Raw genomic sequence first — 22448 nt, 5'->3', positions numbered from 1 at the left:
TATAAATATAAATATTTATATCTATTATATATACATATATAAAATATATATATGTATGACATGAGCAATAAGAAGTGTCCCTGGCCTGAGCCCAGGCCCAGGTGAAATGCATCAGGCCAAAAAGGGCCTTCTGGTTATGCAAATACAGAGTCCTTTCGTGAACCACTGGCTTAAGGAGGCGTAAACACTCCACATAGAAATAAACAGCGGAAGCCCTTTGAAGGCAATGGGCCAGTCTATGGATGGTCCACACAGTGCTAAGTGGTAACTCATGCTTTGCAGAGGGGAGCAGCAGCCTCATAAATCTCATCCCACGGAGGGGTGCAGGTTTTCCTGGCTGCCCCTGCTTTCTCTAATTTTTGTTGTTGTTGTTGAGATGGAGTCTCGCTGTGTCTCCCAGACTGCAGTGCAGGCGGCACTATCTCGGCTCACTCCAACCTCTTCCTTCTGGGTTCAAGCGATTCTCCTGCCTCAGCCTCCTGAGTAGCTGGGATTACAGCTGTGTGGCACTATGCCCAGCCTAATTTTTGTATTTTTAGTAGAGACGAGGTTTCACCATGTTGGCCTGGCTGGTCTCAATCTCCTGACCTCAGGTGATCCGCCCGCCTCGGCCTCCCAAAGTGCTGGGATTACAGGCGTGAGCCACCGCACTCAGCCTCCTGCTTTCTATTGAAACAGAAGCAGAGATTTGGAAATTTCAACCTAGCCCCGAGTCCCCTGAGTGTAATTAGCTTCCACAATTTAATTTAATGCAGAGAACAGTTACTGAGCATTTATGAGTTCCTGTCCTGGTAATACCCAAAGAGCCTACATAAGCAGATTCATTTCTTTTTTTTTTTTTTTGAGACGGAGTCTCGCTCTGTCGCCCGGACTGGAGTGCAGTGGCCAGATCTCAGCTCACTGCAAGCTCCGCCTCCCGGGTTTATGCCATTCTCCTGCCTCAGCCTCCCGAGTAGCTGGGACTACAGGCGCCCGCCACCTCGCCCAGCTAGTTTTTTTGTATTTTTAGTAGAGACGGGGTTTCACCGTGTTAGCCAGGATGGTCTCGATCTCCTGACCTCGTGATCCGCCCGTCTCGGCCTCCCAAAGTGCTGGGATTACAGGCTTGAGCCACCGCGCCCGGCCCCATTTCTTAATTTTTAAAAATTATTGTAAAATAGAGATGCAGTCTCACTGTGTTGCCCAGACTGGTTTCAAGCTCCTGAGCTCAAGTAATCCACCTGCTCCAGCCTCAAAAAGTACTGGGATTACAGGCATAAGCCATGGCGCCCGGCCTCATTTCTTCATTTCTTAGCCTTTGTTATGTGCGAGCACACAGTAATCTTCCAGCACTAGGAGTACGATTCACAAAGCAGCCATGACTTCTGCCTCCTAGGAGATTATCTCCTTGTCAGTTACTTAATTATAATTCCTTAATTATAATACTATCTAGACCATAGTAGATACAGATGCAGACACAATTAATTCTGATTGAGGCTAGTAGGAGAATGGGGTAAGAAATCAGGGTTTTGACGGATAAATAGTTCACCGGGCATCAAAATGGAGAAGCCCTTTACATACCCACTGCTTTTCTTTAATCCTTCCAACCACTCTGTGACATTTTACATTCTCTTTTTCCTAAGTGAACACACAGAAATTCTAGTGATAAATACCTGCCCAAAGTCCCCCGCCTGTGAGCTGATGGAGCCAGAATATCAACTTGAGCCTCACTCCCTACATGCCATAGCTTTCTCCATTTTACACAGCCGCATTTTTTTAAAGTAGGCACAGACCAACAAAGTTCACTTTCCAGTTTAAAGGTTCCACCATCAAGGAAAACTGAGAATCAGAAAATTTGAAAACCAATTGCATGGGCAACAGGAGTCTGCAAAAGGAGTGTCCAGCCCTGCTTACGGCCTTCGAACCTCTTCCCTGATGCCAGATGGCTTGGGAAACGTGCAGTGTGGTGAAGTGGCCGTGTCGGGGCTCTGAGCCCACAGCCTGGACTCCAGGCATAGCTTTGCCATGTCCAGGCACCCGGACCTTGAACAAGTTACTCAGCTTCCTCGGATCCCAAGCTCCTCATCTATAAAACAGGAAAAGTGGCAGACCTGGCCTCGTGAAGGACAAATGACTTAATACACGGAAAGTCCTTCAAAGAGTGTCAGGCACATAGTAGGGCCACAATAAAACTACTGTTATTCATATTATTGCCAATCGGTACCCAAAAGAGACTCTCAGAGGGGAGGGGTGGGTAAATCTGGTCCCAGAAATTAAGCCGATCCTGCCCCTAGCATTTATTTTTATTTATTTATTTACTTATTTTTGAGACAGGACTTTCCTCTGTCCCCCAGGCTGGAGTGCAATGGCATGAACACAGCTCATTGCAGCCTCCAACTCCTGGGCTCAAGTGATCCTCCCACCTCAGACTCCTGAGTAGCTGGGACTACAGGCATGCAACACCACGCGCTAGCTAGCTTTTTTTTTTATTTTTAGTACAGACAAGGTCCCACTATGTTGACCAGGCTGGTCTCCAACTCATGGGCTCAAGTAATCCTCCTGCCTTGGTCTCCCAAAGTGTTGGTATTACAGGTGTGAGTCACTAAGCCTGGTTACTCCTGGGGCTTAGAAGCCATCAGAATAGACTCCAATTAGCTAGTTCACACCATCCCTGGCACGTCGTCCTTCCCACTTCCACTTCTGCTTAGAGGCAGCATCCTCTGATGTCCTCTGTTCCTGACCCTGACAGTTGAGCTGCACACCCTCTGGATTCCTGGCTCCGTGAATGCTCATATTATGTTAAAGAATAAATAAAAGGATCAAGTGAATGAACCCATTCTGCAAGACAAGCATGATGCAGCATTGACCAAGCATGGCTCTAAATCAAGAGAGCCTGGCCCTGGCACATCGTAGGTCACTACCAGCGGTCACTGTATTGTCCCCACAATCCTGCAGAGACATGAGAACAATGGGACCGAGGTTCTGTCCTGGGCACCAGCCGGGTACTTCTGTGTGGCAGACAACAGCTGTGGCCAGCCAGCCGTGCGTGCTGTGCGTTCAGCGCATTCCCCGGACTCGAGTCTGGGCGTCGCAATCGCCCCACCCAGCTTGCCTGGCAGCCCCTGCTGCCCCGTGGCCTTGCTGGCATTTGTCTTGTTTTGTCTTGTTTTCCCCCAGCCACAGACGCCTCTCAGTTTCTCAGGCTCTGAATACAGACTAAAGAGGATCAGAGTCAAACTTCACTCCTAATTCTTCCAGGCTCTAGCCCCAGCTCTGTCATTCATTAGCTGTGGGTTTAGAGCAGGTCCTATCACTGCTGTGGGCCTCAGTTTCCCCATATGCTGATGCACCTGTGTGCTGGCCACAGGTGAAGTATGAACTTTTTGAGGTTAGCGCTAGCAAGTGTGGGTGAGGCCAGAGCCTTCCTGTGTGGCTGATGGCTGTGACTTTGGCCCAAGCCATTTGTAAGACAACTGGCAACATTGGTGAACAACAAGATTCATGCCCTGGAGCTCAGCATCTGTATCTAGCATCTCCTAAAGAAATAATCTACAGTGTAGAAACATTTCCTGCCCAAACTGTGCATCATGGGGTTGTCTAAATGGAAAACTGGAAATAATAGCTACTACTTCCGGGTCCCAGAAATTAAGACATTGTTCTAAGCACTTTCCCTATATTTGCTCATTTAATCCCCACCACAACCCTACAAGGCAGGCACTATATTACCCTTATTTTACACATCAGGTGACTGAGCCCAGAGAGGGTAAGCCACGTGCCCAAGGTCACACAGTAAGTGATGGAGCTGAAATTTGAACCCACGCCATCTGGCTCCAAAGTCCCCTGTACTACACCTTCCCCCTTGGCAAAGTAAAATAAGGTTCATATAAAGGTAGAATGCCTTCATAAACAAATTACTCCATTAAAACAAAAGAAAAGAAAAATTTCCAGAATACCCCAAAATAGAATATGACACAGCAAGTCAACTCATCCAATTCTTCATTTTACAAATGAGGACACTGAGGCCCAGGGAGGGAGAGACTTGCCCATGGTCAGGCAGGTGGTTAGTGACATGCAGATCCCTCCTCTAAATTAGCTGGGCGTGGTGGCACACACCTGTAATCCCCAGCTTCTCAAGAGGCTGAAGCATGAGAACTGCTTAAGCATGGGAGGCCGAGGCTGCAGTGAGCTGAGATTGTGCCACTCTGCACTCCAGACTGGGTGACTGAGATTCTGTTTCCAAAAACAAACAAACAAACAAACAAAAAACGCTCCCCTGGATTCCAGTTCCTCCACATCAATGACCATGCAATTAATTTACACCCTCCACGTTTCACACAAAGCACAAGAATGTATGTGCATTACTTTATTACAGTCAAAGTCAAGAGTTTATTAATACAGTAATCGTAAACTAAAAGCCAATCTACTTCTTCTTCACTTGGAAATGATGGCAAAAAGGCAGCCGGGGAAGTGACCTGGTCCCCAAGACATGGCATCCAGAATGAGCCCATCTGGAAGGTTCCTTAGAGAACATCTGCTCTGAACCCCCATGAAGCAGAGGGGAAGCTGATGGGCATGCCAGTCTCTGCATGGCTTTAGCGGCTGTGGAAAGATAGCCTGATACCAGCAGAATGGACTCTTTGTAACCTAAATGGCTATATTTGCAACTGCAGCATAAACACAAGGTCTTGTAGCAGCTTCAGATAATTAACATTTTTAAGTGGAGAGGTGGAAAATGCAAATGATAATGGTCAAAATATGAGCCTGCACCTGTAGTTCAGGACAGTATTCCAGCTCCCCCACTGCAGCGCACATCTGCGCTTCTTCACTCACGAGCATGCCTTTCTTTAACAACTGGGATTACGTTGGAGCTGCCCATCACGAAACTCCGCCTCCCTGCCCAAAGAGGTGTGCATGTGACCCAAGCTGGGCCAATCAGGGTCCTCTGAAGAGACTGATTGACACTGAGGAAAGAGGCCTCTCTCTTCCGGGATCCTGACCCAGAGGGACCACCATAGCATGGATCATTTCTTTGGCTGTGCAGAGGCTGCCTGACGCCAACCGCAGAGAAAAACAGAACTGAGAGATGAGATGAAAATACTGCGTGAGCCCTCGATGTAGCCACACCTAAAGCCAAAACCCCTGCACTTCCCACTACCAAGAGCCAAGCAATTCCTCCTTGTGCTTCAACTTACTCGAGCTTGCAAACATATAAATGATCACCACTACTCCCGCCTTAAGGTTCCCACCAGGGAATTAATTTCCTCCAATCCCCCTCAGTCACCGGCACACCTACCCAAACTGAAGAGTTCTAGAGCGGAAAGAAACTCTGTAGACTGCCTTAGTGGGTATGAGGTTTCCTTTGGGGGTGATGAGAAAGTTCTGGAACTAGACAGCGGTGATGGCTACACAACATTGTGACTCTGTTTAATGCTGCTGAATTGTAATTTAAAATGGCTAACATGGTAAACTTTATGTTATTGTATTTTACAATTTATTATTATTTATTTATTTATTTTAGAGTCTTGCTGTGATCTCGGCTCAATCTCCTGACGTGATCTCCTGGATTCAAGCAATTCTCCTGCCTCAGCCTCCCGTGTAGCTGGGACTACAGACCACGCGCCACCACGCCTGGCTAATTTTTTGGTATTTTTAGTACAGACGGGGTTTCGTTGTGTTGGCATGTTGGCCAGGCTGGTCTCGAACTCCTGACCTCAGGCGATCCACCCGTCTTGGTCTCCCAAGGTGCTGGGATTACAGGCATGAGCCACCACGCCTGGCCTGTATTTTATCACAGTTTTTTAAATGGGAAGACAAAAGGGAATCGCAAGATCTGCAATGTGGTGCCATGTGCACACATCCTGGCGAACGCCCCCTCCCTCTGCTCCCTTTCCTCCTGGCCATGTCCAAGAGTGGGCCAAGCACGGCGGGCAGAATTCAGCAGGAGACCTTTGGCCACAGAACAGGTCTTCTTTTTCACTTTCCGTCTTGCTGCCCCTCGGAAGACCCCTGGAAGCTGGTTAACCATTAAAACCCAACTGGCCTAGAGAAAAACAGCCTGTAGGGTTGAATAAGTGGTTTTCCAAAACAAGGGCTCCAGGGCCAGACAGGGTGCAGACAGCAGTGTCAACCAGGAACGCTGACTAGCATGTGAAACAAACAGCCTTTGTCAGCATTTCCTCGGTCCCAGGCACAGTGCTAGCACTGCTCAAAGCCAATCTGATGCCCATACCTTTTAAAAATGATGATCTTGCCTCTTAACTCCAGAATCCCACCTGCCGAGATTGTATTCTAAAAGAATAATTCAACAGAAGAAAGGAGCCTCATGTATTAAAATGTTGGTTGGAACGTTGTTTATAAAAATAAAAATTGGAAGCAACTTAAGAGACCAAGAAGAGGGGAACATTTAGTACATGACAGTACGCTTGTGAACCAGGACACTCTGCTACCAGAAAACCATGAATTACAGAGGCGGTGCAGCCATATCATTTATGAAATTACATTAGCCTTAAAAAAAAAAGCTGCAGATGAGAGTGTGACCTGTAGGCTGGGACCACAGCAAAGCCGAAAGGCAGGAGGTGAGCCCGTCCAGAGAGTGGCAAGGAGGGACGTCCAAAAGCAGGAGCTGACAGGGGGACCACATGACTCTATTATGTCCTATCATTATTTTTTATTTTTATTTATTTATTTTTGGAGACTCGCTCTGTCCCCCAGGCTGGAGTACAGTGGCTAGATCTCGGCTCACTGCAACTTCTGCCTCCTGGTTTCAAGAGATTCTCCTGCCTCAGCCTCCTGAGTAGATGGGATTACAGGCACCCACCACCACGCCTGGCTAATTTCTGTATTTTTAGTAGAGACAGGGTTTTGCCATGTTGGCCAGGCCGGTCTCGAACTCCTGACCTTAGGTAATCCACCTGCCTTGGCCTCCCAAAGTGCTGAGATTACAGGCATGAGCCATGGCACCTGGCCATATTGTTATTTTTTAAATAAAAGTTTTATTTTGGGCTGGGCATGGTGGCCTATAATCCAAGCACTTTTGGAGGCCGAGATGTAGGAACTCTTGAGCCCAGGAGTTTGAGGCCAGCCTGGGCAATATAGTGAGACCCGTCTCTCTTAAAAAAAAAGAAATTTATTTAGAAGAGCTTTGGATTTACAGAAAAGTTGCAAGAAGTAGTATCGAGTTTCCATATTACCTTCCTTAACACACACACATACATATTTCCCCATTGTTAACATCTTACATTACTACGGTACATCTGTCACAGTGAAAAAGTCAACATTGGTACATTACAATTAATTAAAGTCCTGACTTGATTCATATTTCCACGGCTTTTCTGTTCTAAGGGCCAATTCAATATAGTGCATTGCAGATATAGGCAGATATAGGCAGATATAAGCTATTTTGTTGTTGTTTTTCTTTTTACAACAGGGTCTCAGTCTCACCACACTCAGGCTGAGTGCATCGGCAAGATCTCGGCTCATTGCAGCCTCGACCTCCTAGGCTCAAGTGATCCTCCCACCTCAGCCTCCCAAGTAGCTGGGACTACCAGTATGCACCACCACACCCGGCTAATTTTTTATTCTTTTGTAGAGATGGAGTAATATTAATACTATGTTGCCCAGGCTGGTCTTGAACTCTTGGACACAGGCAATCCTCCCACCTCAGCCTCCCAAAATGCTGAGATGGCAGGTGTGAGTCACTGTGCCCAGGCTGTTTTTGTTTTTGACAATTGTGATTTTTGGTATATTCACAGATACGTGCAACCACCATGATAGTCAATTTAAGAGCAATTTCATCACCTCAAAAAGAAACCCTGTGTCTTTAGCTATCATCCACTTCCATCATTAGACTATTATTTTTATTTTTATTTATTGATTTTGAGACAGGATCTCGCTCTGTTGCCCAGGCTGGAGTGCAGTGGTGCGATCGTGGCTCACTGCAGCCTTGACCTCCTGGGTTCTAGCGAACCTCCCGCCTTAGCCTCCCAAGAAGCTGGGACTATGAGCATGTGCCACCATGCCTGGCGCATTTTATTTTCTTATGTTTTGTACAGATAGGGTCTCACTATGTTGCCCAGGTTGGTCTCAGACTCCTTAGCCAAGAAATCCTCCCGCCTCAGTCTTCCAAAGTGCTGTGATTTACAGGCGTGAGCCCCCGCACCCAGCTGAGTCTATTCTTTTTAAACGTTTGTTTTATCATGGACCAATTACGCTGCTTTGAATCTTTAAAACAATGTGCACGGTGGAGGATGGGCAGTGGTACCCCCCGCCCTCTGTAACAGACAAGCTGCTGAAGGGATGTGTAACACAGTATTTCTGCTCACCTGAACAACAGTTTAAAGGGGTGGTAAGAGGGAGAGATTCCCTAGTTCATGGGTTGTGAGAAATCCTTTTGCAAAATGGAGATCCCTTTAGTAGGGAAAGACCTTTCTCCCTCCTCTACCCTACCCCAGGATTACCTTTTTGGAGTTCAGATGTTCTTTTCTCAACACGACCGTTACCCGTATCCCAAGTGCACAACGCTGGAAGTTTCTGACATTGAAAATGTCCATTTTCTTTAATGGCCAGAACGGAAAAGACTTACAGTAGGCACTGTTCAGAGAGGGCACACATGGATTCTCCCACGGGATCCTTGTGACCACCACCGACAGTCAGCCAGGACGCCACAGGGTAGTGGCCGCTATTCTGGTCCCCCCACCAGTCCCCTTCTCTAGAAGTAACCTGCCCTACCCACGGAGGCAGGCACCCAGCTGCCATGCTTCTGTTACGGGATAGGTGGAACCGCAAACACAGTCACCTCCTCCTAGCGCGCATCCTGAAACAATTCTGGTGACATTTCACCAATGGCTTTACAGGTGCAGAGACACAGCATGGCTTGTCCCAAGTCACAGCTAAGCTACAGACCCAGGAGTCCAACCCAGTCCTCTCCCTCCTTGCAGGATGGTAACCCTTGGTGAGCGGTGACCTCTAGACCCTGGAGGAACTCAGTACCTGTACAACCTCCTTCACCAGGGTCTTGTCCGTCCCGGTTTTGGCGCGCTGCAGCCCGCTGACGTTCTCGCCAATCCACGTGATGAGGGCGAACTTGGACCTCTTGCTCATGGCATCCCCGGTGGTGAAGCGCACGAAGGCAAACAACCGGACGTCATCTGTGGCCAAGAGCGAAAAGAGAACATGGTGCTCCGTTAAAACATCCCAACGTCATGACCCCGAGGAGAGGCCAAGATCCGTGAGTGCACCTGGAGCAGCACAGCAGGAACCTGGTGCCGTTCCCTGGGAGCGCCATGTGCAGAGGGCAGGAGGGAAGCACTCATCCCCTGCCCTTGGCACTCTCTCCTGAATCCTGGCAACAGCGCTGCAGGCTTCATGCCCATTTCACAGATGGGAAATGGAGGTTCAGAGAAGTCACATGGCGCTTTAAAGGCTGTGAGGGAATTCAAGGTCATGCTGGGATTTAAATCCAGGCCTCTCTGGCTGCAATGCCTACAGCCCTCCTACAATCAAGGCTCAAATTCTGGGTGGGCCCATTGCACAGATGTGGGCGCCGCCAGCAGTGCCAGGGCCCAGCCAAAAAAAATTTAAAAATGAAAATTTAGAAAGGCTCAAACTGTGGATCTTATTTACAGGGACCAGAAATTCATCCTCTTTGTAGACCAGAAATTCATCAACTCTTTTTGCCCTCAATCTTTGCAGTCCTACTTGGAATCAGACTCTACACTGTAGAGAGACAGGAACCACCCTGGGGCAAGGTGGGGTGGGTATGAAGAGGAAACAAGGAAAGGGGCTCTAAATTTGGCCTGGGATATGGCTCCAGGGATATTTCACTTATGACTAGGCAATTAGGTCAACAATGAATTCTGAACACCTTTCCATTGGCTGTGTTAGGCTTGTTCTATCTTATACAGTCATTTTTATTAAAATGGCTTTGACAGCTATTTTGTTCCATTGATCCACATTAAGTTTTATTTCAATGCCACACTGTTTTTATTATCATGACTTTAAAATCTGTTTCACAATCCACTATGCTAAGTTCTCCCATCCTCCACTGCTCTGTTACCAAAATATCATCTGATAGTCTTAAATTTTTTTTTTTTTTTTTGAGACAGAATCTCGCTCTGCCACCCAGGCTGGAGTGCAGTGGCGCAATCTCTGCTCACTGCAAGCTCTGCCTCTGGGGTTCACGCCATTCTCCTGCCTCAGCCTCCTGAGTAGCTGGAGCTACAGGGGCCCGCCACCACACCCAGCTAATTTTTTGCATTTTTAGTAGAGACAGGATTTCACCATGTTAGCCAGGATGATCTCGATCTCCTGACCTCATGATCCACCCACCTCGGCCTCTCAAAGTGCTGGGATTACAGGCGTGAGCCACTGCGCCCGGCCTGATATTCTTGAATTTTTAAAGTGATGTATGTATTGGCCGGGTGTGGTGGCTCACCACTGTAATCCCAGCACTTTGGGAGGCCAAGGTGGGAGGATCACTTCAGCCTAAAAGCTTGAGACCAGCCTGGGCAACATGGCGAAACCCCCTCTCTAAAAAAAAAATTAGAATACCAAAAAATTAGCTGGGCACGGTGGTGGGCACCTGTAGTCCCAGCTACCAGGGAGGCTGAGGTGGAAGGATCACTTGAGCCCAGGAGGTTGAGACTGCAGTTGAGTAGAGATCATGCCACTGTACTCCAGCCTGGGTGGCCAAGTGAGACCCTGTCTCAAATAAAATAACATAACATAACATAACATAAAAGTGTGTGCACGTGTGTGTGTGCATTGCATGTGCGTGCATGTGACATGTGAGTGCATGTGTACTCCACTAGGATAAACCAAAATTGTTCAATATCAGCTCAATTGGCATCTGGGGCCAGATCATTCTCTCTGGTAGGGACTGTCCTGTAAATTGCAGGGTGCTGAGCAGCACCCCTCACCTGGACCCACCAGTTATGACAAACAAAAATGTCTCCATACCTTGCAGATGTCCCCCAAAGGGGGCAGAACACCCCCCAGTTGAGAACCTCTGCTCTAAACCGTTGGTGTCCCCATTTAATCTGGACCCCTTTTGTGTTTTCCAACAAAGTTCTGTGCCTCTTGAGGGGACCACATATCCTTATTCAGCTTACTTCACAACCAGTTCATATTTTAATTGCCATTATCACCAAGATCTCATTACAATTCCTAACTGGTGGTTGCCGGCACATAGGGATGCCACTGGTTTGGAGTCATTCACCTTGTGTTAGCCACTTGCATGAACTGATGCTCTCTCAGGGCATTTAGTTGCCGGTGTGAGGGTTTCCCAGGCACCCAATGACATTGTAGAGTGATACGTTTGCTTCTCAAACACTGTGTGGATTTGCATCACTGGGGGAATCTTCCTAAATGGAGCTTCTGATTAAACAGGCCTAGGGTTTACGCTTCTAAGAAGCTCCCCAGTGATGCTGATGCTACTGGTCAAAAGATCACACTTTGAGTTAAAAAAAAAATCAATCTGCGTTTCTTCCTAGAATCTAAGTACCTCCCTGCAGAGTCCCACACAAAGTACGTAAGTTAGTACCAAGACCCAAGGCCACAAACCACCTGTCTAAAGGAGACATGGGCCTGGAGCTGACAAGTTCACTTCCTGGTGATTATCTCAAAACCAGAAGGGCAACCAGCAAGTTCGCCTTCGACAAGAAGCCGCGCTGTCTAATGGATCATCCATCTGTCCCCGGGAGCTAAGGAACACACAGCTCTCAGCAGACCATGAACACGTGATCCTCACTGGGGTCCAGGTTCAGAGACTCCACTACACCTACTTCTTAAAGGAAACTGATCATCTCACACGTGTTTCTTAAAGGAAACACTCACACTGGCACAGCACTTTTCACTTTACAAAACATGCTTCTGTTTCATCTCATTTGGTCTTTGTAACAATGCTGGGAGGTAGATGAGGTAGAGACGCCATGATCACTTTCATCATCAACATCCAAATCACCTTCATAGATAAGGGCTGGAGGCTCAGGGGCCAAGTGATGTGGCCAGAGTCACAACACAGTGAGGCCAGAGCCAAGGGCCTGGACACCTTAGGTGTGTGCGCTCAGTCCCCTTTCTCCAGCGAGCTGCCCCACCAGGCCATGGCCCTCTGGGGGTCAGTAGGTGACAAGGCAGCAGGGATAGAAGGAAGGATGATCGCAGGGACACTGCGCAGGTGAATCAACAGGGCCTGGTGACCAACTGGATGTGCGAAGTGAGGACAGGCCCTGGCAACCACTCGTCCACTTTCTGTCTCTATGGATTGGCCTGTGCTGGACATTTCATTGAAATGGACTCATACGCTCTGTGGCCTCTGGGGTCTGGCTTCTTTCACTCAGTGCCACATCTCCAAGGTTCATCCCTGCTGCCGCGTGTGTAGGTCACCACTTCACTCTTTTTTATGGCCGGACAGCACTCCATTGTATGGAGAGACCACATTTCGCTTATCAGTCCATCAGTTGATAGACATTTGGGATCCTTCCAAAAGGGGGTGATTTCACACCTCCCGTATCAGGTGACCATGGTGATTAAATGTGAAAGCTACAAAACCCACCTAGCCGTCAGGGTGGAACCTCCAACCTCAATCTCCTGACACAGGGCGGGGCTGCCAGGTGGCCACTGCGCACAGGAAATGAGACTGGGGCAAGAGAGGGCAGTTCCTCCCTTCTAAGGTGCAAAGTGCACAGCCACAGGCAGCAGGTGCAGACTGGGAGTGTGGGGGAGCAGCCCTTTAACTCCAGAGCATTTCTCAGCAGTCCCTGTGGTGTCTGGGAAGCCAGGGCTCTGTTTAGAGTAGTGTTGTCAGAGCATCAACACCAAAGTGCTTAATTAAATGGCAGCCTTGACCTGAGGGGGAGGAGGGGCTGCACATTCGCCTCTGACTGCATTTCACAAGCAAAAGAACACAGTGAGTCTGTTTCCTTGGTAACCACTCTCAGGTTCCCATTTCCACAGTGGTCAGCCCAGACTTGGATCCAAACTGCCCATCCCTGGCCCAAGCCTCCATGGAGGAAAGTTACTAGCCCTGCTTTGGGCCAACGCAGTTTTTGGGGACCCTGACCATGTGTTCAGCCCAGTGCCAAGCCTTTGGGCTGAGCCAGCTCTCCCAGCCTCTCTCTTTTCGGTGTGCCCCCAGTCCCACGGCTCTGGCCGGCTCCTCTGTGGAGTGCCACGGCTTTTCCAGCGCTGCCCTCTCTGCTGGCTGCCAAGTGCCTCCACACGCCGGCCGTGCTCTGCACACCTCCAACCCTCCACATCATCCACCCTTCCCCTCTTTCACACCTCCCCAGGTCTACCTTGGGCAACACCCCTTGCCCCTGCAGGCTCACAGGTTCTTGTTGAAGAACCACAAGCATTGTCCCTGTGTCCCAAGTACCAGCCCAGGGCCTGGCACAAGATAGATGTATAATAAGTAAGTCACAGCCCCAATCCCAAGGACACTGGGAACCTTGCAGAACTGCAGCCTGATGTCATTTAAATGATCGTGGGGGGGCGGGGTAAAGATGGACATGGCTTGCTAGGTGACTGCTGGGTGCTTATCTGACGATGGTTTGGTCAACAAGATTGCTGACAGGCCTGTTTCTGAAAATCCGAGTCACGTTGTGCTTACAAATGTTTGCTGCTAGAGATCTGGCACAACAGTGACAGGTCAGCTGAGTCTGAGACGGAAAACCTGTTGGTCTGCGCACCGTTTTTGCAGCTGCCCGGCAGACTGGAGGCCTCTTCCCCACGCCGCTCACCCTGAAGGAGGTTCTCAGCCCCTTTCGACCTCACGCTGGGCAGTGGAAGGGGAAGTGCTAGTTCTTCGTCCCTGGTTCAGCTACTTTCCCTCTTCTGAACAAATCGGGTCCACAAACCCCAGTGGCAGTCACAGCCCCCCATCAGCAGTGGAGAGCCCAAGGCTCCCTTGTCTACCTTGGGCTATTGTCACTCCTATACACAGGAAAACCAGCATATCTACTAAAGAGCACAGAGAAACGCCATCATGTATATATTAATGTGATGTGGGTGTATAAATTTGTGTATGTGTATATATACATATATTTGTGTGTATAATATATATATATGTGTATAGGTGTGTTTGTATATGTGTGTATATACATATATTTGTGAGTACAGGTGTACATATATGTGTGTATATATATTCAAGTATTTGTGTATGTGTATGTGTGTTATATATATGTGCGTGTATGCACACATTACTCCATTACATTAAGATGGCAAAACTGCCCAGAAGAAGGTTGGTACCTGGGCTCTCCATCACCCCCACTGTGCCACTTGGTCCTCAACAGGGCCAATGGTCCATCTCTTCAGACTGAGGTTGGGAGTCCAGGTCTAGACAGAGGAGACAGGGAGACTGGGCAACCCCAGTGGGGGAAAGGGGACCCAGGACTTCACCCAAACACAAGCACCAGAGACAGACGCCATGAGCTGCTTCTGCTGGAGGCCTCAGCACAGTGGAACAGTCTACACCCTTAACCTTCTCTGCAACGTCCAGATGGCAAGTTCACATTTCAGAATCCTTTAAAAACCTACCCCCACATGTACTAGCCTTGTGACCCAGACCAGAGTCCTGAATGGCTCTAAACCTCAGTTTCCTCGTCCACAAAATGGGTCAAATACTTACCTCATAAAGTGGTTGGGAGGATTACATGAAAAAGAAACGAGATCTGAAGGGCGTGGCGGATGGGAATCATTGCTGGTTTTTGACCCCCCACACCTCTCCAACGAAACTGCCCTCAGGGCTCCACAGGGGCCTCCTAATTGCCAAAGCCAACAGCATCTTCTCCATGCCCACTGGTGGCGTTTCACACCATTGTCAATTCTGCCCTCCTTGAACTTCTCCCTTCCCATGGCACCCAGGGCATGGCGCCATCTTGGTTCTCATAGCACTGATCCTGCCTTCTACTTTCTCCGTGGCTCCTCCACCCGCTCTGTCTCCACACAGGCACTCCCCAGGGTTCCACCTCGTCTTCTCCTTTCCCCTGACACTCTCCCCCCGGGAGATCTCAGCTACCACCACAGAGCACTGGCGCACCTGCCCGTCCTCACAACTGTCCACTGCTCTGTCCTTAACAAGATGGGCAGAGTCTGCCCTCCGTTTCTCGCCATCTCCTGGCACCTCGTACCCCTTACACACAACTGTTTGCTAAGGCAACCTGGTGCACTGAGAAGAGCACAAACTCCAGAGATCAGCCAGCCGGGGCTGCATCCCAGCCAAAGCCACATCCCAGCCAGGGCCACATCCCAGCCAGGGCCACATCCCAGCTGGGGCCGCATCCCAGCAGGGGCTACATCCCAGCTGGCTTCCTTCTAGCTATGGAATATCAGATGAGGGTGTTTCATGCTCTGAGCCTCAGCTGTTCCAGCTGTAGAATGGGAACAACTTTCTGCATCCAGCTCTGGGTTTCAGAGTGGGGCACTCCAAGGCGCACAGTCACGGAGTCACTCCTGTGAGTCTCTCTTGAGGAGAGATGGAAGACAGTGAAGATCTGGGAGGGAACTGAGCCCCAAGTCTACCAAGCATTTACGCGGGGTTAGGCCCCACTCCAAGAATCTGCACATTGCAGATTCTTCTTCTCTGTGAGGGCAGCACAGATCACAGACCCATTTTACAGATGAAGAAACCGAGGCTTGGAGAGGTGAAGTGATAATGAGCCACACAATCCTCCCTGCCCGCTGCAGAGCTGCTGAAGTCTACAGCAGCAGTTCTCAAAGCGTGGTCCTTGGACCAGCAGCACCACAACACCCAGGAACTTACTAGAAATGTGAGTACTCAGACTCTACTCAGCCCTACTGATCCAGACACCGGGAGTGGAGCGCTGAAACTGTGCTCGGATGAGCCCCAGGGTGATTCTGAGGCTGCTGAACCTCGAGACCCACTGGCTTAGAGGAAGAGGTGGAGAAGAGGAAATGGTGACAACTCACTGTTGGGAGAGGGGACGAGACAAAGGTCTCAAGGGCAGAAAAGCTGAAGTGCTCAAAGTTCAGTTCCCCACGTCCTCCTTGCTGCCTGTCTGCCTTTTATTTTAAGCAAGTGACGGCATGAAGCAGCTTCCTGCAGAGTCCATGGTTCCTGAGCTGGTCCATCAGAGACCACCAGGACAGTCCCTCCAGTGTTCCCTCCCCAAAACCCCAACCCCAAGAGAGGGAACGGCCATCATTAGCAGGAGAGCTACTGAGCATCAGCCCTGGGTACCGGGAGGCCTTTCTGCCTGTGCTGCCTCTAGCTCCTCTGCTTGCCCATAAGCCGCGAGGATTCAGATGTGCATCACAGCATCACACCGAGCCCTGCCTCACCGAGGATACAGCAAGGTCAGGAGCCCCATCCTGAGGACCATGGTTTCCTTCTGGTCGGTGTCATGCACTCAGAGCCCAGGCCGACTGCACACTGGAAGTTCCCGATTTGGAGACTATGGATACCCTCCCCTTCCCACCCAGGGAGAGTCTTGCTTATGAAAAGGCAGCTGTCATGTTTAACATCAATAAAACTCCACTCTCAAAAGCGCCTGACTCTTCCTTCCGCTGGTCTACGAAGCCTCATCAGAGGCCAACGATGGAGCTCTGGCTCCTGGAAAGGACCCCTGGAGACCTAGAAGCCCCAGGCAGGGCCCTGCAGGTAGGTAAAGGGAGCCTCAGTCCAATGCCCAGGTCATCTCTTCAAGGTTCCCTGCCTTCATTTACTAAGTAAGTTCATCTGTGTCAACAAATCAGCATCCTAATGTTCTCAGGACACTGCCCGGCGCAGAGCGGAGCTCAGCCCTGGTGGCTGTTACAGGCTCTTCTCTCTGGCCTTTCCCTCTCCTGGCTCTCCTCTGACCTTTCCCCTGGGTCCTGGGTGCCTTTTCGCCTCCTCCTCCTCCTCTGTGCCTCCTCCTCCCCTTCTTCCCTCCTCCCAACCTCTCAGGAAGAGAGAGGGATGGGGCAGGGAAAGGCCGAGGGGGTAAAGGAGAGACAGTGGGGGTGGGAGGGACCACACAGGGAGACCCAGCGGGAGAACCAAGTAGGGGCGGGGACCAAGGCGGGCAGGGGGGTGGGTGGATTAAAGCGGGGTGGGGGAGAAGAAGCCTGAGCTGCTGAGCAGTCAAAGTGATGGAGATGTGGGAAAAAAAAAATCAATGACAACGGAAATGGAGGATGACCACAAAGTGGCTAGCTAGGAAGGGGGGCAAAGGGCAAGAATTCTCTGTAATCACCAAAGCCACCAGGATGAGCTGCTCTAATCATTCCCCAAAAGTTACAAAGGGCATATGGTACCCACTAAGCTCGGAAGGCCTGCCCCTCCCCCTCTTCCCCCTCCCACCCAAACTGGAAATCTCAGGCTCAGGTCAGCTCTGAGGAAGAGATTCTGACCAGGTCCACGCAGTGTTCTCACGAGGGCAGCCCCGACACAGGATCCACATTGACTGGGGGCCTTCTCCCCAGAGAGATTCTAGTCTCCTCTGCGTATCCCCAAGCCAGTCCTGGCTGGAGGACCGACCCCAGGAGGAAGGAGGATCTGGATGGCCAAGCACCGCACAACTCTCTTAACACGTTTGCAAATGTTTTGAACAACTTTTTTTTTCATTACAAAAACACATACTAGGTGTAGAATAATGAGAAACACAAAAAAGCCAAATTAAGAAATTAAGGGTCCCCCACCACCCTAGAAACTTCTTCGTGTAAGTCCTTTTGATCTTTTCAGCTACTTTCCTATCTGTCTGGGTCTTGTTATGGCCCCAGCACTGATCACCACGCCAGGCATGTCACAGGCACCCTCTACGTTATCTGTGGGCCAACGGAAAGAAAAACGAGAGAAGCATTTCAGAATTTCAACCCCACACTCAACCTTAGAGCAAGGCAGAAGAAAGGGGGAAGGGGAGGACGGGAGGAAGTTGCCCCAGAGAGCGGCAAGATTGCAGCTCACTCTAACGCTGCCCTCACTTTACAGAGACTCCGGAGAGGTTATGCAAACACGGCTCAGGAAGGGAAAAAACAACCCACACACCAAAAAGCTGAGTGGTCAGCTTCCACCGAGGGAGCTCCCCGGAGCGAGGAGGAAAGGAAACGGGAAAGAATTCTTACATCCTGCTGCCCAGAGCAAGGGGACAGCTGGGCAGTCGCCATGGCAGCGCCTGGCTTCTAGCAGGCGGCTAAGGGGAGGGGGGCAAGGCTGAGGAAGGAGAAATGTCTTCTCGCCACCAAAGAGGAAGGAGGGCTCAGCAGGCGCCCATGTGTGTAAGAGGGAGGGGCCTGAGGCTGGGGCTGGAAGGAGCCAGGTTTGTGGCTGAAGTTGAAGGGAGAGCTCTCACTAAGAGGCCATGTATCACTATAGCACTTGCTGTCTTTTTTCAGAATGACTTTCATAACTTCCCCTGACTGACAAAAACCAAACCAAACCAAAAACACCCTCCTGTCCTGCTCAAAAAACTTTGCAAAAATATTAAAAAGTGTAAAAACTAAAACCCATTACTCTAGAAATAAACTCCTTTTGGTTTATTCCTTATAGGGAATGACTAAAGGCTCTTTTTTTTCTTTTTTTGAGACAGAGTCTCGCTCTGTCGCCCAGGCTGGAGTGCAGTGGCGCGATCTCGGCTCACTGCAAGCTCTGCCTCACGGTTCACACCATTCTCCTGCCTCAGCCTCCCCAGTAGCTGGGATTACAGGTGCCCGCCACCATGCCAGGCAATTTTTGTAGTTTTAGTACAGATGGGCTTTCACCATGTTGGCCAGGCTGACCTCGAACCCCTGACCTCGGGTGATCTGCCCGCCTCAGCCTCCCAAAGAGCTGGGATTACAGGCATGAGCCACTGCGTCCAGTCAAGGCTCTGTTTCTGTATGTGATCTGCATTGTGTGGGTATCTGCGTGTACGCACGTCGTTCCTGCATTGGAGCTCACACTGTAAATGCGGTTTGATATCCAATGCAGAAGACTCCTCAAATGATCCCTGACTCATTGCATTTTCATTAGGTGTGAATGACCCAGCTTTCCTAGTTTGACAGAGAACATAAGAAAATAGAGTGCAGGATGGCCAGAGGAAAAGAAAGATGATTACTTCGGCAGAACCTCCAGGGTATAAACTGATCTGGATACCCAAATTAAACCGAGAGCTAAAGGTTTTCCCCCTACGACAAAGCACTAGCACTTTCTTTCAATGGTAATTCTCTACTTCCTTAAATGGGAGTTAGTGTGTTAGACCTGACTCCACCCTCTGACTTAGAGAAGAGTGGCTGTAACCAGTCCCTGGAGGCTCTGAGGACCTTATTACAGCATCTATGGCATCTACAAGGAGACACTCGGCCACTGAGGGATTCAGCGTCTGGCTCCCAATCACTGAACAGCCCTGGCACGCACTGCTTTATACTCTTGTATCTGCTTTTTACTGTTGCGCTGCGTCTTCCATCGTTGTGGGTTGGTTATTTGACAAACACTTACTGACGATCTGTGATATAGGGATTTTGCTGAAAAACATGCAATCCCTACCCTCAAAAAATATACAGTCTACCATGGCAAACAAAAATGTAGTGTGTGAATACCATGACATTACTGCTATGGTAAAGAGTTGTGGCTGGCAGTGATAGGAGCATCAAGGAAAGAAGGAAATCCACTCTGCCTGGACGGTTGTGATCACGACAGGCTTCGCAGAGGAGGTGATGTTTGATTAGGGTCTTTTTCTTTTTACTCCCCGAGATGGAGTCTCACTCTGTCACCCAGGCTGGAGTGCAGTGGCGCGATCTCGGCTCACTGCAACCTCCGCCTCCTGGGTTCAAGCAATTCTCCTGCCTCAGCCTCCTGAGTAGCTGGGATTACTGGCACGCTTCACCGCACCTGGCAAATTTTTGTATTTTTAGTATAGACAGGGTTTCACCATGTTGGCCAGGCTGGTCTCGAACTCTTGACCTTGTGATCCCCCAATCCTGGCCTCCCAAAGTGCTGGGACTACAGACATGAGCGACCACACCCGTCCTGATCAGGGTCTTGAAGGATGACTTAGAGTTCCTCCAGAGAACAGGGAAAGGACAAAGAGGGTTCTTGTTAACAATTTGAGAGAGAGATTGTGACAGAACTCCAAACAAAGTAACAGCCTCTGCTGGCAAATTCAAAACGCCTTCCTCCACCACCCCGTCTCTCTGTTTCTGACTCACCATAAGCCAGAGGGGCATATGATGCAGTTGATTATAACTGTGTGCAAAATAAGAGCTTAAAGGCTCAGAATGAGCTACAGGGCTCCTTCAGCCCTACTCCAGGAGGGAAGGAATCTTGTTCCCTAGTACATCCAAAGCACCCAGACAATGCCCCACGTGTGCTCAATACATACTTCCTGAATAAATGAAGGGCATCTGCATGGCATCTTTGACTTCTCAGAGGCTTTTCAGTTCCCAGTTTGCAGCTGGGGGTGCAATTTTACAAGGTAAAACAAAGAAGATGGGCACAGTGGCTCAGGCCTGTAATCCCAACACTTTGGGAGGCTGAGGCAGGAGGATCACTTGAGCCCAGGAGGGTGAGGCTGCAGTGAGCTATGATCACACCACTGCACTCCAGCCTGGGCCACAGTGAGACTCTGTTTCAAAAAATTTTTTTCTTTTTTTTTTTTTTTGAGATGGAGTCTTGCTCTGTCGCCCAGGCTGGAGTGCAGTGGCCGGATCTCAGCTCACTGCAAGCTCCTCCTCTCGAGTTAACGCCATTCTCCTGCCTCAGCCTCCCGAGTAGCTGGGACCACAGGCGCCCGCCACCTCGCCCGGCTAGTTTTTTGTATTTTTTAGTAGAGACGGGGTTTCACCGTGTTAGCCAGGATGGTCTCGATCTCCTGACCTCGTGATCCGCCCATCTCGGCCTCCCAAAGTGCTGGGATTACAGGCTTGAGCCACCGCGCCCAGCAAAAAAAATTTTTTTCTTTTAATTAAAAAAAAAAAAAGAATAAAATCAATTCCTTCTCAGGATTTTTGAAGTGCGACTTCCACCCCAGAGAGCAGCAATGAACAGACAGGCAGGAACGAATGGATAGGGACAGACATAACACGTGATTTGTTTTGACAAATTTGTGGTCTAATAAAAGTGCATGGGGCTGGACGCGGTGGCTCATGTCTGTAATCCCAGCACTTTGGGAGGCCAAGGCGAGCAGATCACTTGAGCTTAGGAGTTCGAGACCAGCCTGGCCAACCTGGCAAAATCCCGTCTCTACTAAAAATATAAAAATTAGCCACCCATGGTGGTGTACATCTGTAATCCCAGCTACTCAGGAGGCTGAAGTGGGAGAATCGCTTGAGTCTAGGAGGCAGAGGTTGCAGTAAGTTGAGATCATGCCACTGCACTCCAGCCTGGAGATAGAGTGAGACTCCATCTCAAAAGAAAAAAAAAAATCGTGCAGGGAAAGGGCAGGCCAATAAGGTAGTGTAGCTAGAGTCTGCGATGCCTGCGTAACGAGGAAGCTGATTCTCCACCTTTCACACGCCTCAAGGACGGTGGCCCAGAAGGACACAGCCGGCTTGAAACCTCAGCCGCAGGAGAGCCTGGAGAGCAGGGTTTAGGTCCTGGCTCTGCCCCTTTCCTCCCATGTGACAATGGCCCAGCGACTTCCCCTCTCTGCCCCCCAGTTCCCCGGAGGCCTCTCCACCTCTGCGTGGGAGCCCCTGGTTGGCGGGGGTGGACTCGCAGCCGGTTTTCCTTCCCGGTGGACTTTAACAACACTCCAGCCCGCAAGCCTGCGCACACCAGCCCCCACGGGGATGGCTGACTCACTTTACTCTTCTACAGATTCACTTATTCATTACCCCATGCAACATCCGAGGCAGAATCTCCCCTCTTCCCAAAGGACCGAGGCAACGAAGCGTGACTCAGCCAGGGCTCTGCGCCAGACTCTGAGTGAGCACAATGGAAACGCTGGTACGATACGGCGTCGTGGCTCGGCCCTAAACACAGGAGGACCCCACTGAGAGCCCAGGGGACCAGCAAGCTCCCCCTGGAGGTCTCCTCATCGGTGACACAGCACATTGATCCTCATCAGAGTCAGCTGAGGGGGTGATGCCCTGGGAATTGGGCCTGGCATACAAAGTGTTGAGAAGCGCTAGGTGAGGATAAGGACAAGGCTGCCTTGGGACCAACGGGGACAATGGAACAGACTATGAAGCGAATGGAGGCAGTGGGGGAGCCGGGAGTTCAGTGGGGAGAGGCAGGGCTACGCTCAGAGAAAGAGGCCGCTCAGGGCCTGTGGGGTTGGCGCATCATCCCTGGGGACCCAGAGGAAGAAGTGGCAGAATAAAACTGCCCAGTGGGAATGAGCCACAAAAACGGCCAAGGCAAAGTTCTAGGAGGACAAGAAACCACAGTAGTCGGAATGAAATGCATGCTGCTCCAGGAAAACCCGGAGGCCTTACATGGCTCCCGGGGCTACTGCACCCTGGGCCCTGCCAGCTCCCCACCGTCCTGCTTTCCACCCCCACTCCCCACCCACACTTCCTCCCCGATGGCCCCCACCCCATGCTCCCCACTTCCT

General features: G+C 50.1%; 1 protein-coding gene across 1 annotated transcript in view; it reads right to left on the bottom strand.

The window, feature by feature from the left end:
• COTL1 (coactosin-like F-actin binding protein 1) overlaps nt 1-22448 on the bottom strand; it is a 54035-nt gene that overhangs the window by 17293 nt on the left and 14294 nt on the right. Inside the window, exon 3 of the mRNA XM_011928063.1 lies at nt 8968-9125. Coding sequence (XP_011783453.1) covers nt 8968-9125 — 158 coding nt within the window. The remainder of the gene's footprint in view (nt 1-8967; nt 9126-22448) is intronic.

Source organism: Colobus angolensis, unplaced genomic scaffold (genome assembly GCF_000951035.1).
Source record: "Colobus angolensis palliatus isolate OR3802 unplaced genomic scaffold, Cang.pa_1.0 Scaffold76, whole genome shotgun sequence".
In the NCBI taxonomy this organism is placed as follows: Eukaryota; Metazoa; Chordata; class Mammalia; order Primates; family Cercopithecidae; genus Colobus; species Colobus angolensis.
The sequence above is the reverse complement of the archived record's forward strand: the minus strand, read 5'-3'. Positions and strand labels throughout refer to the sequence as shown.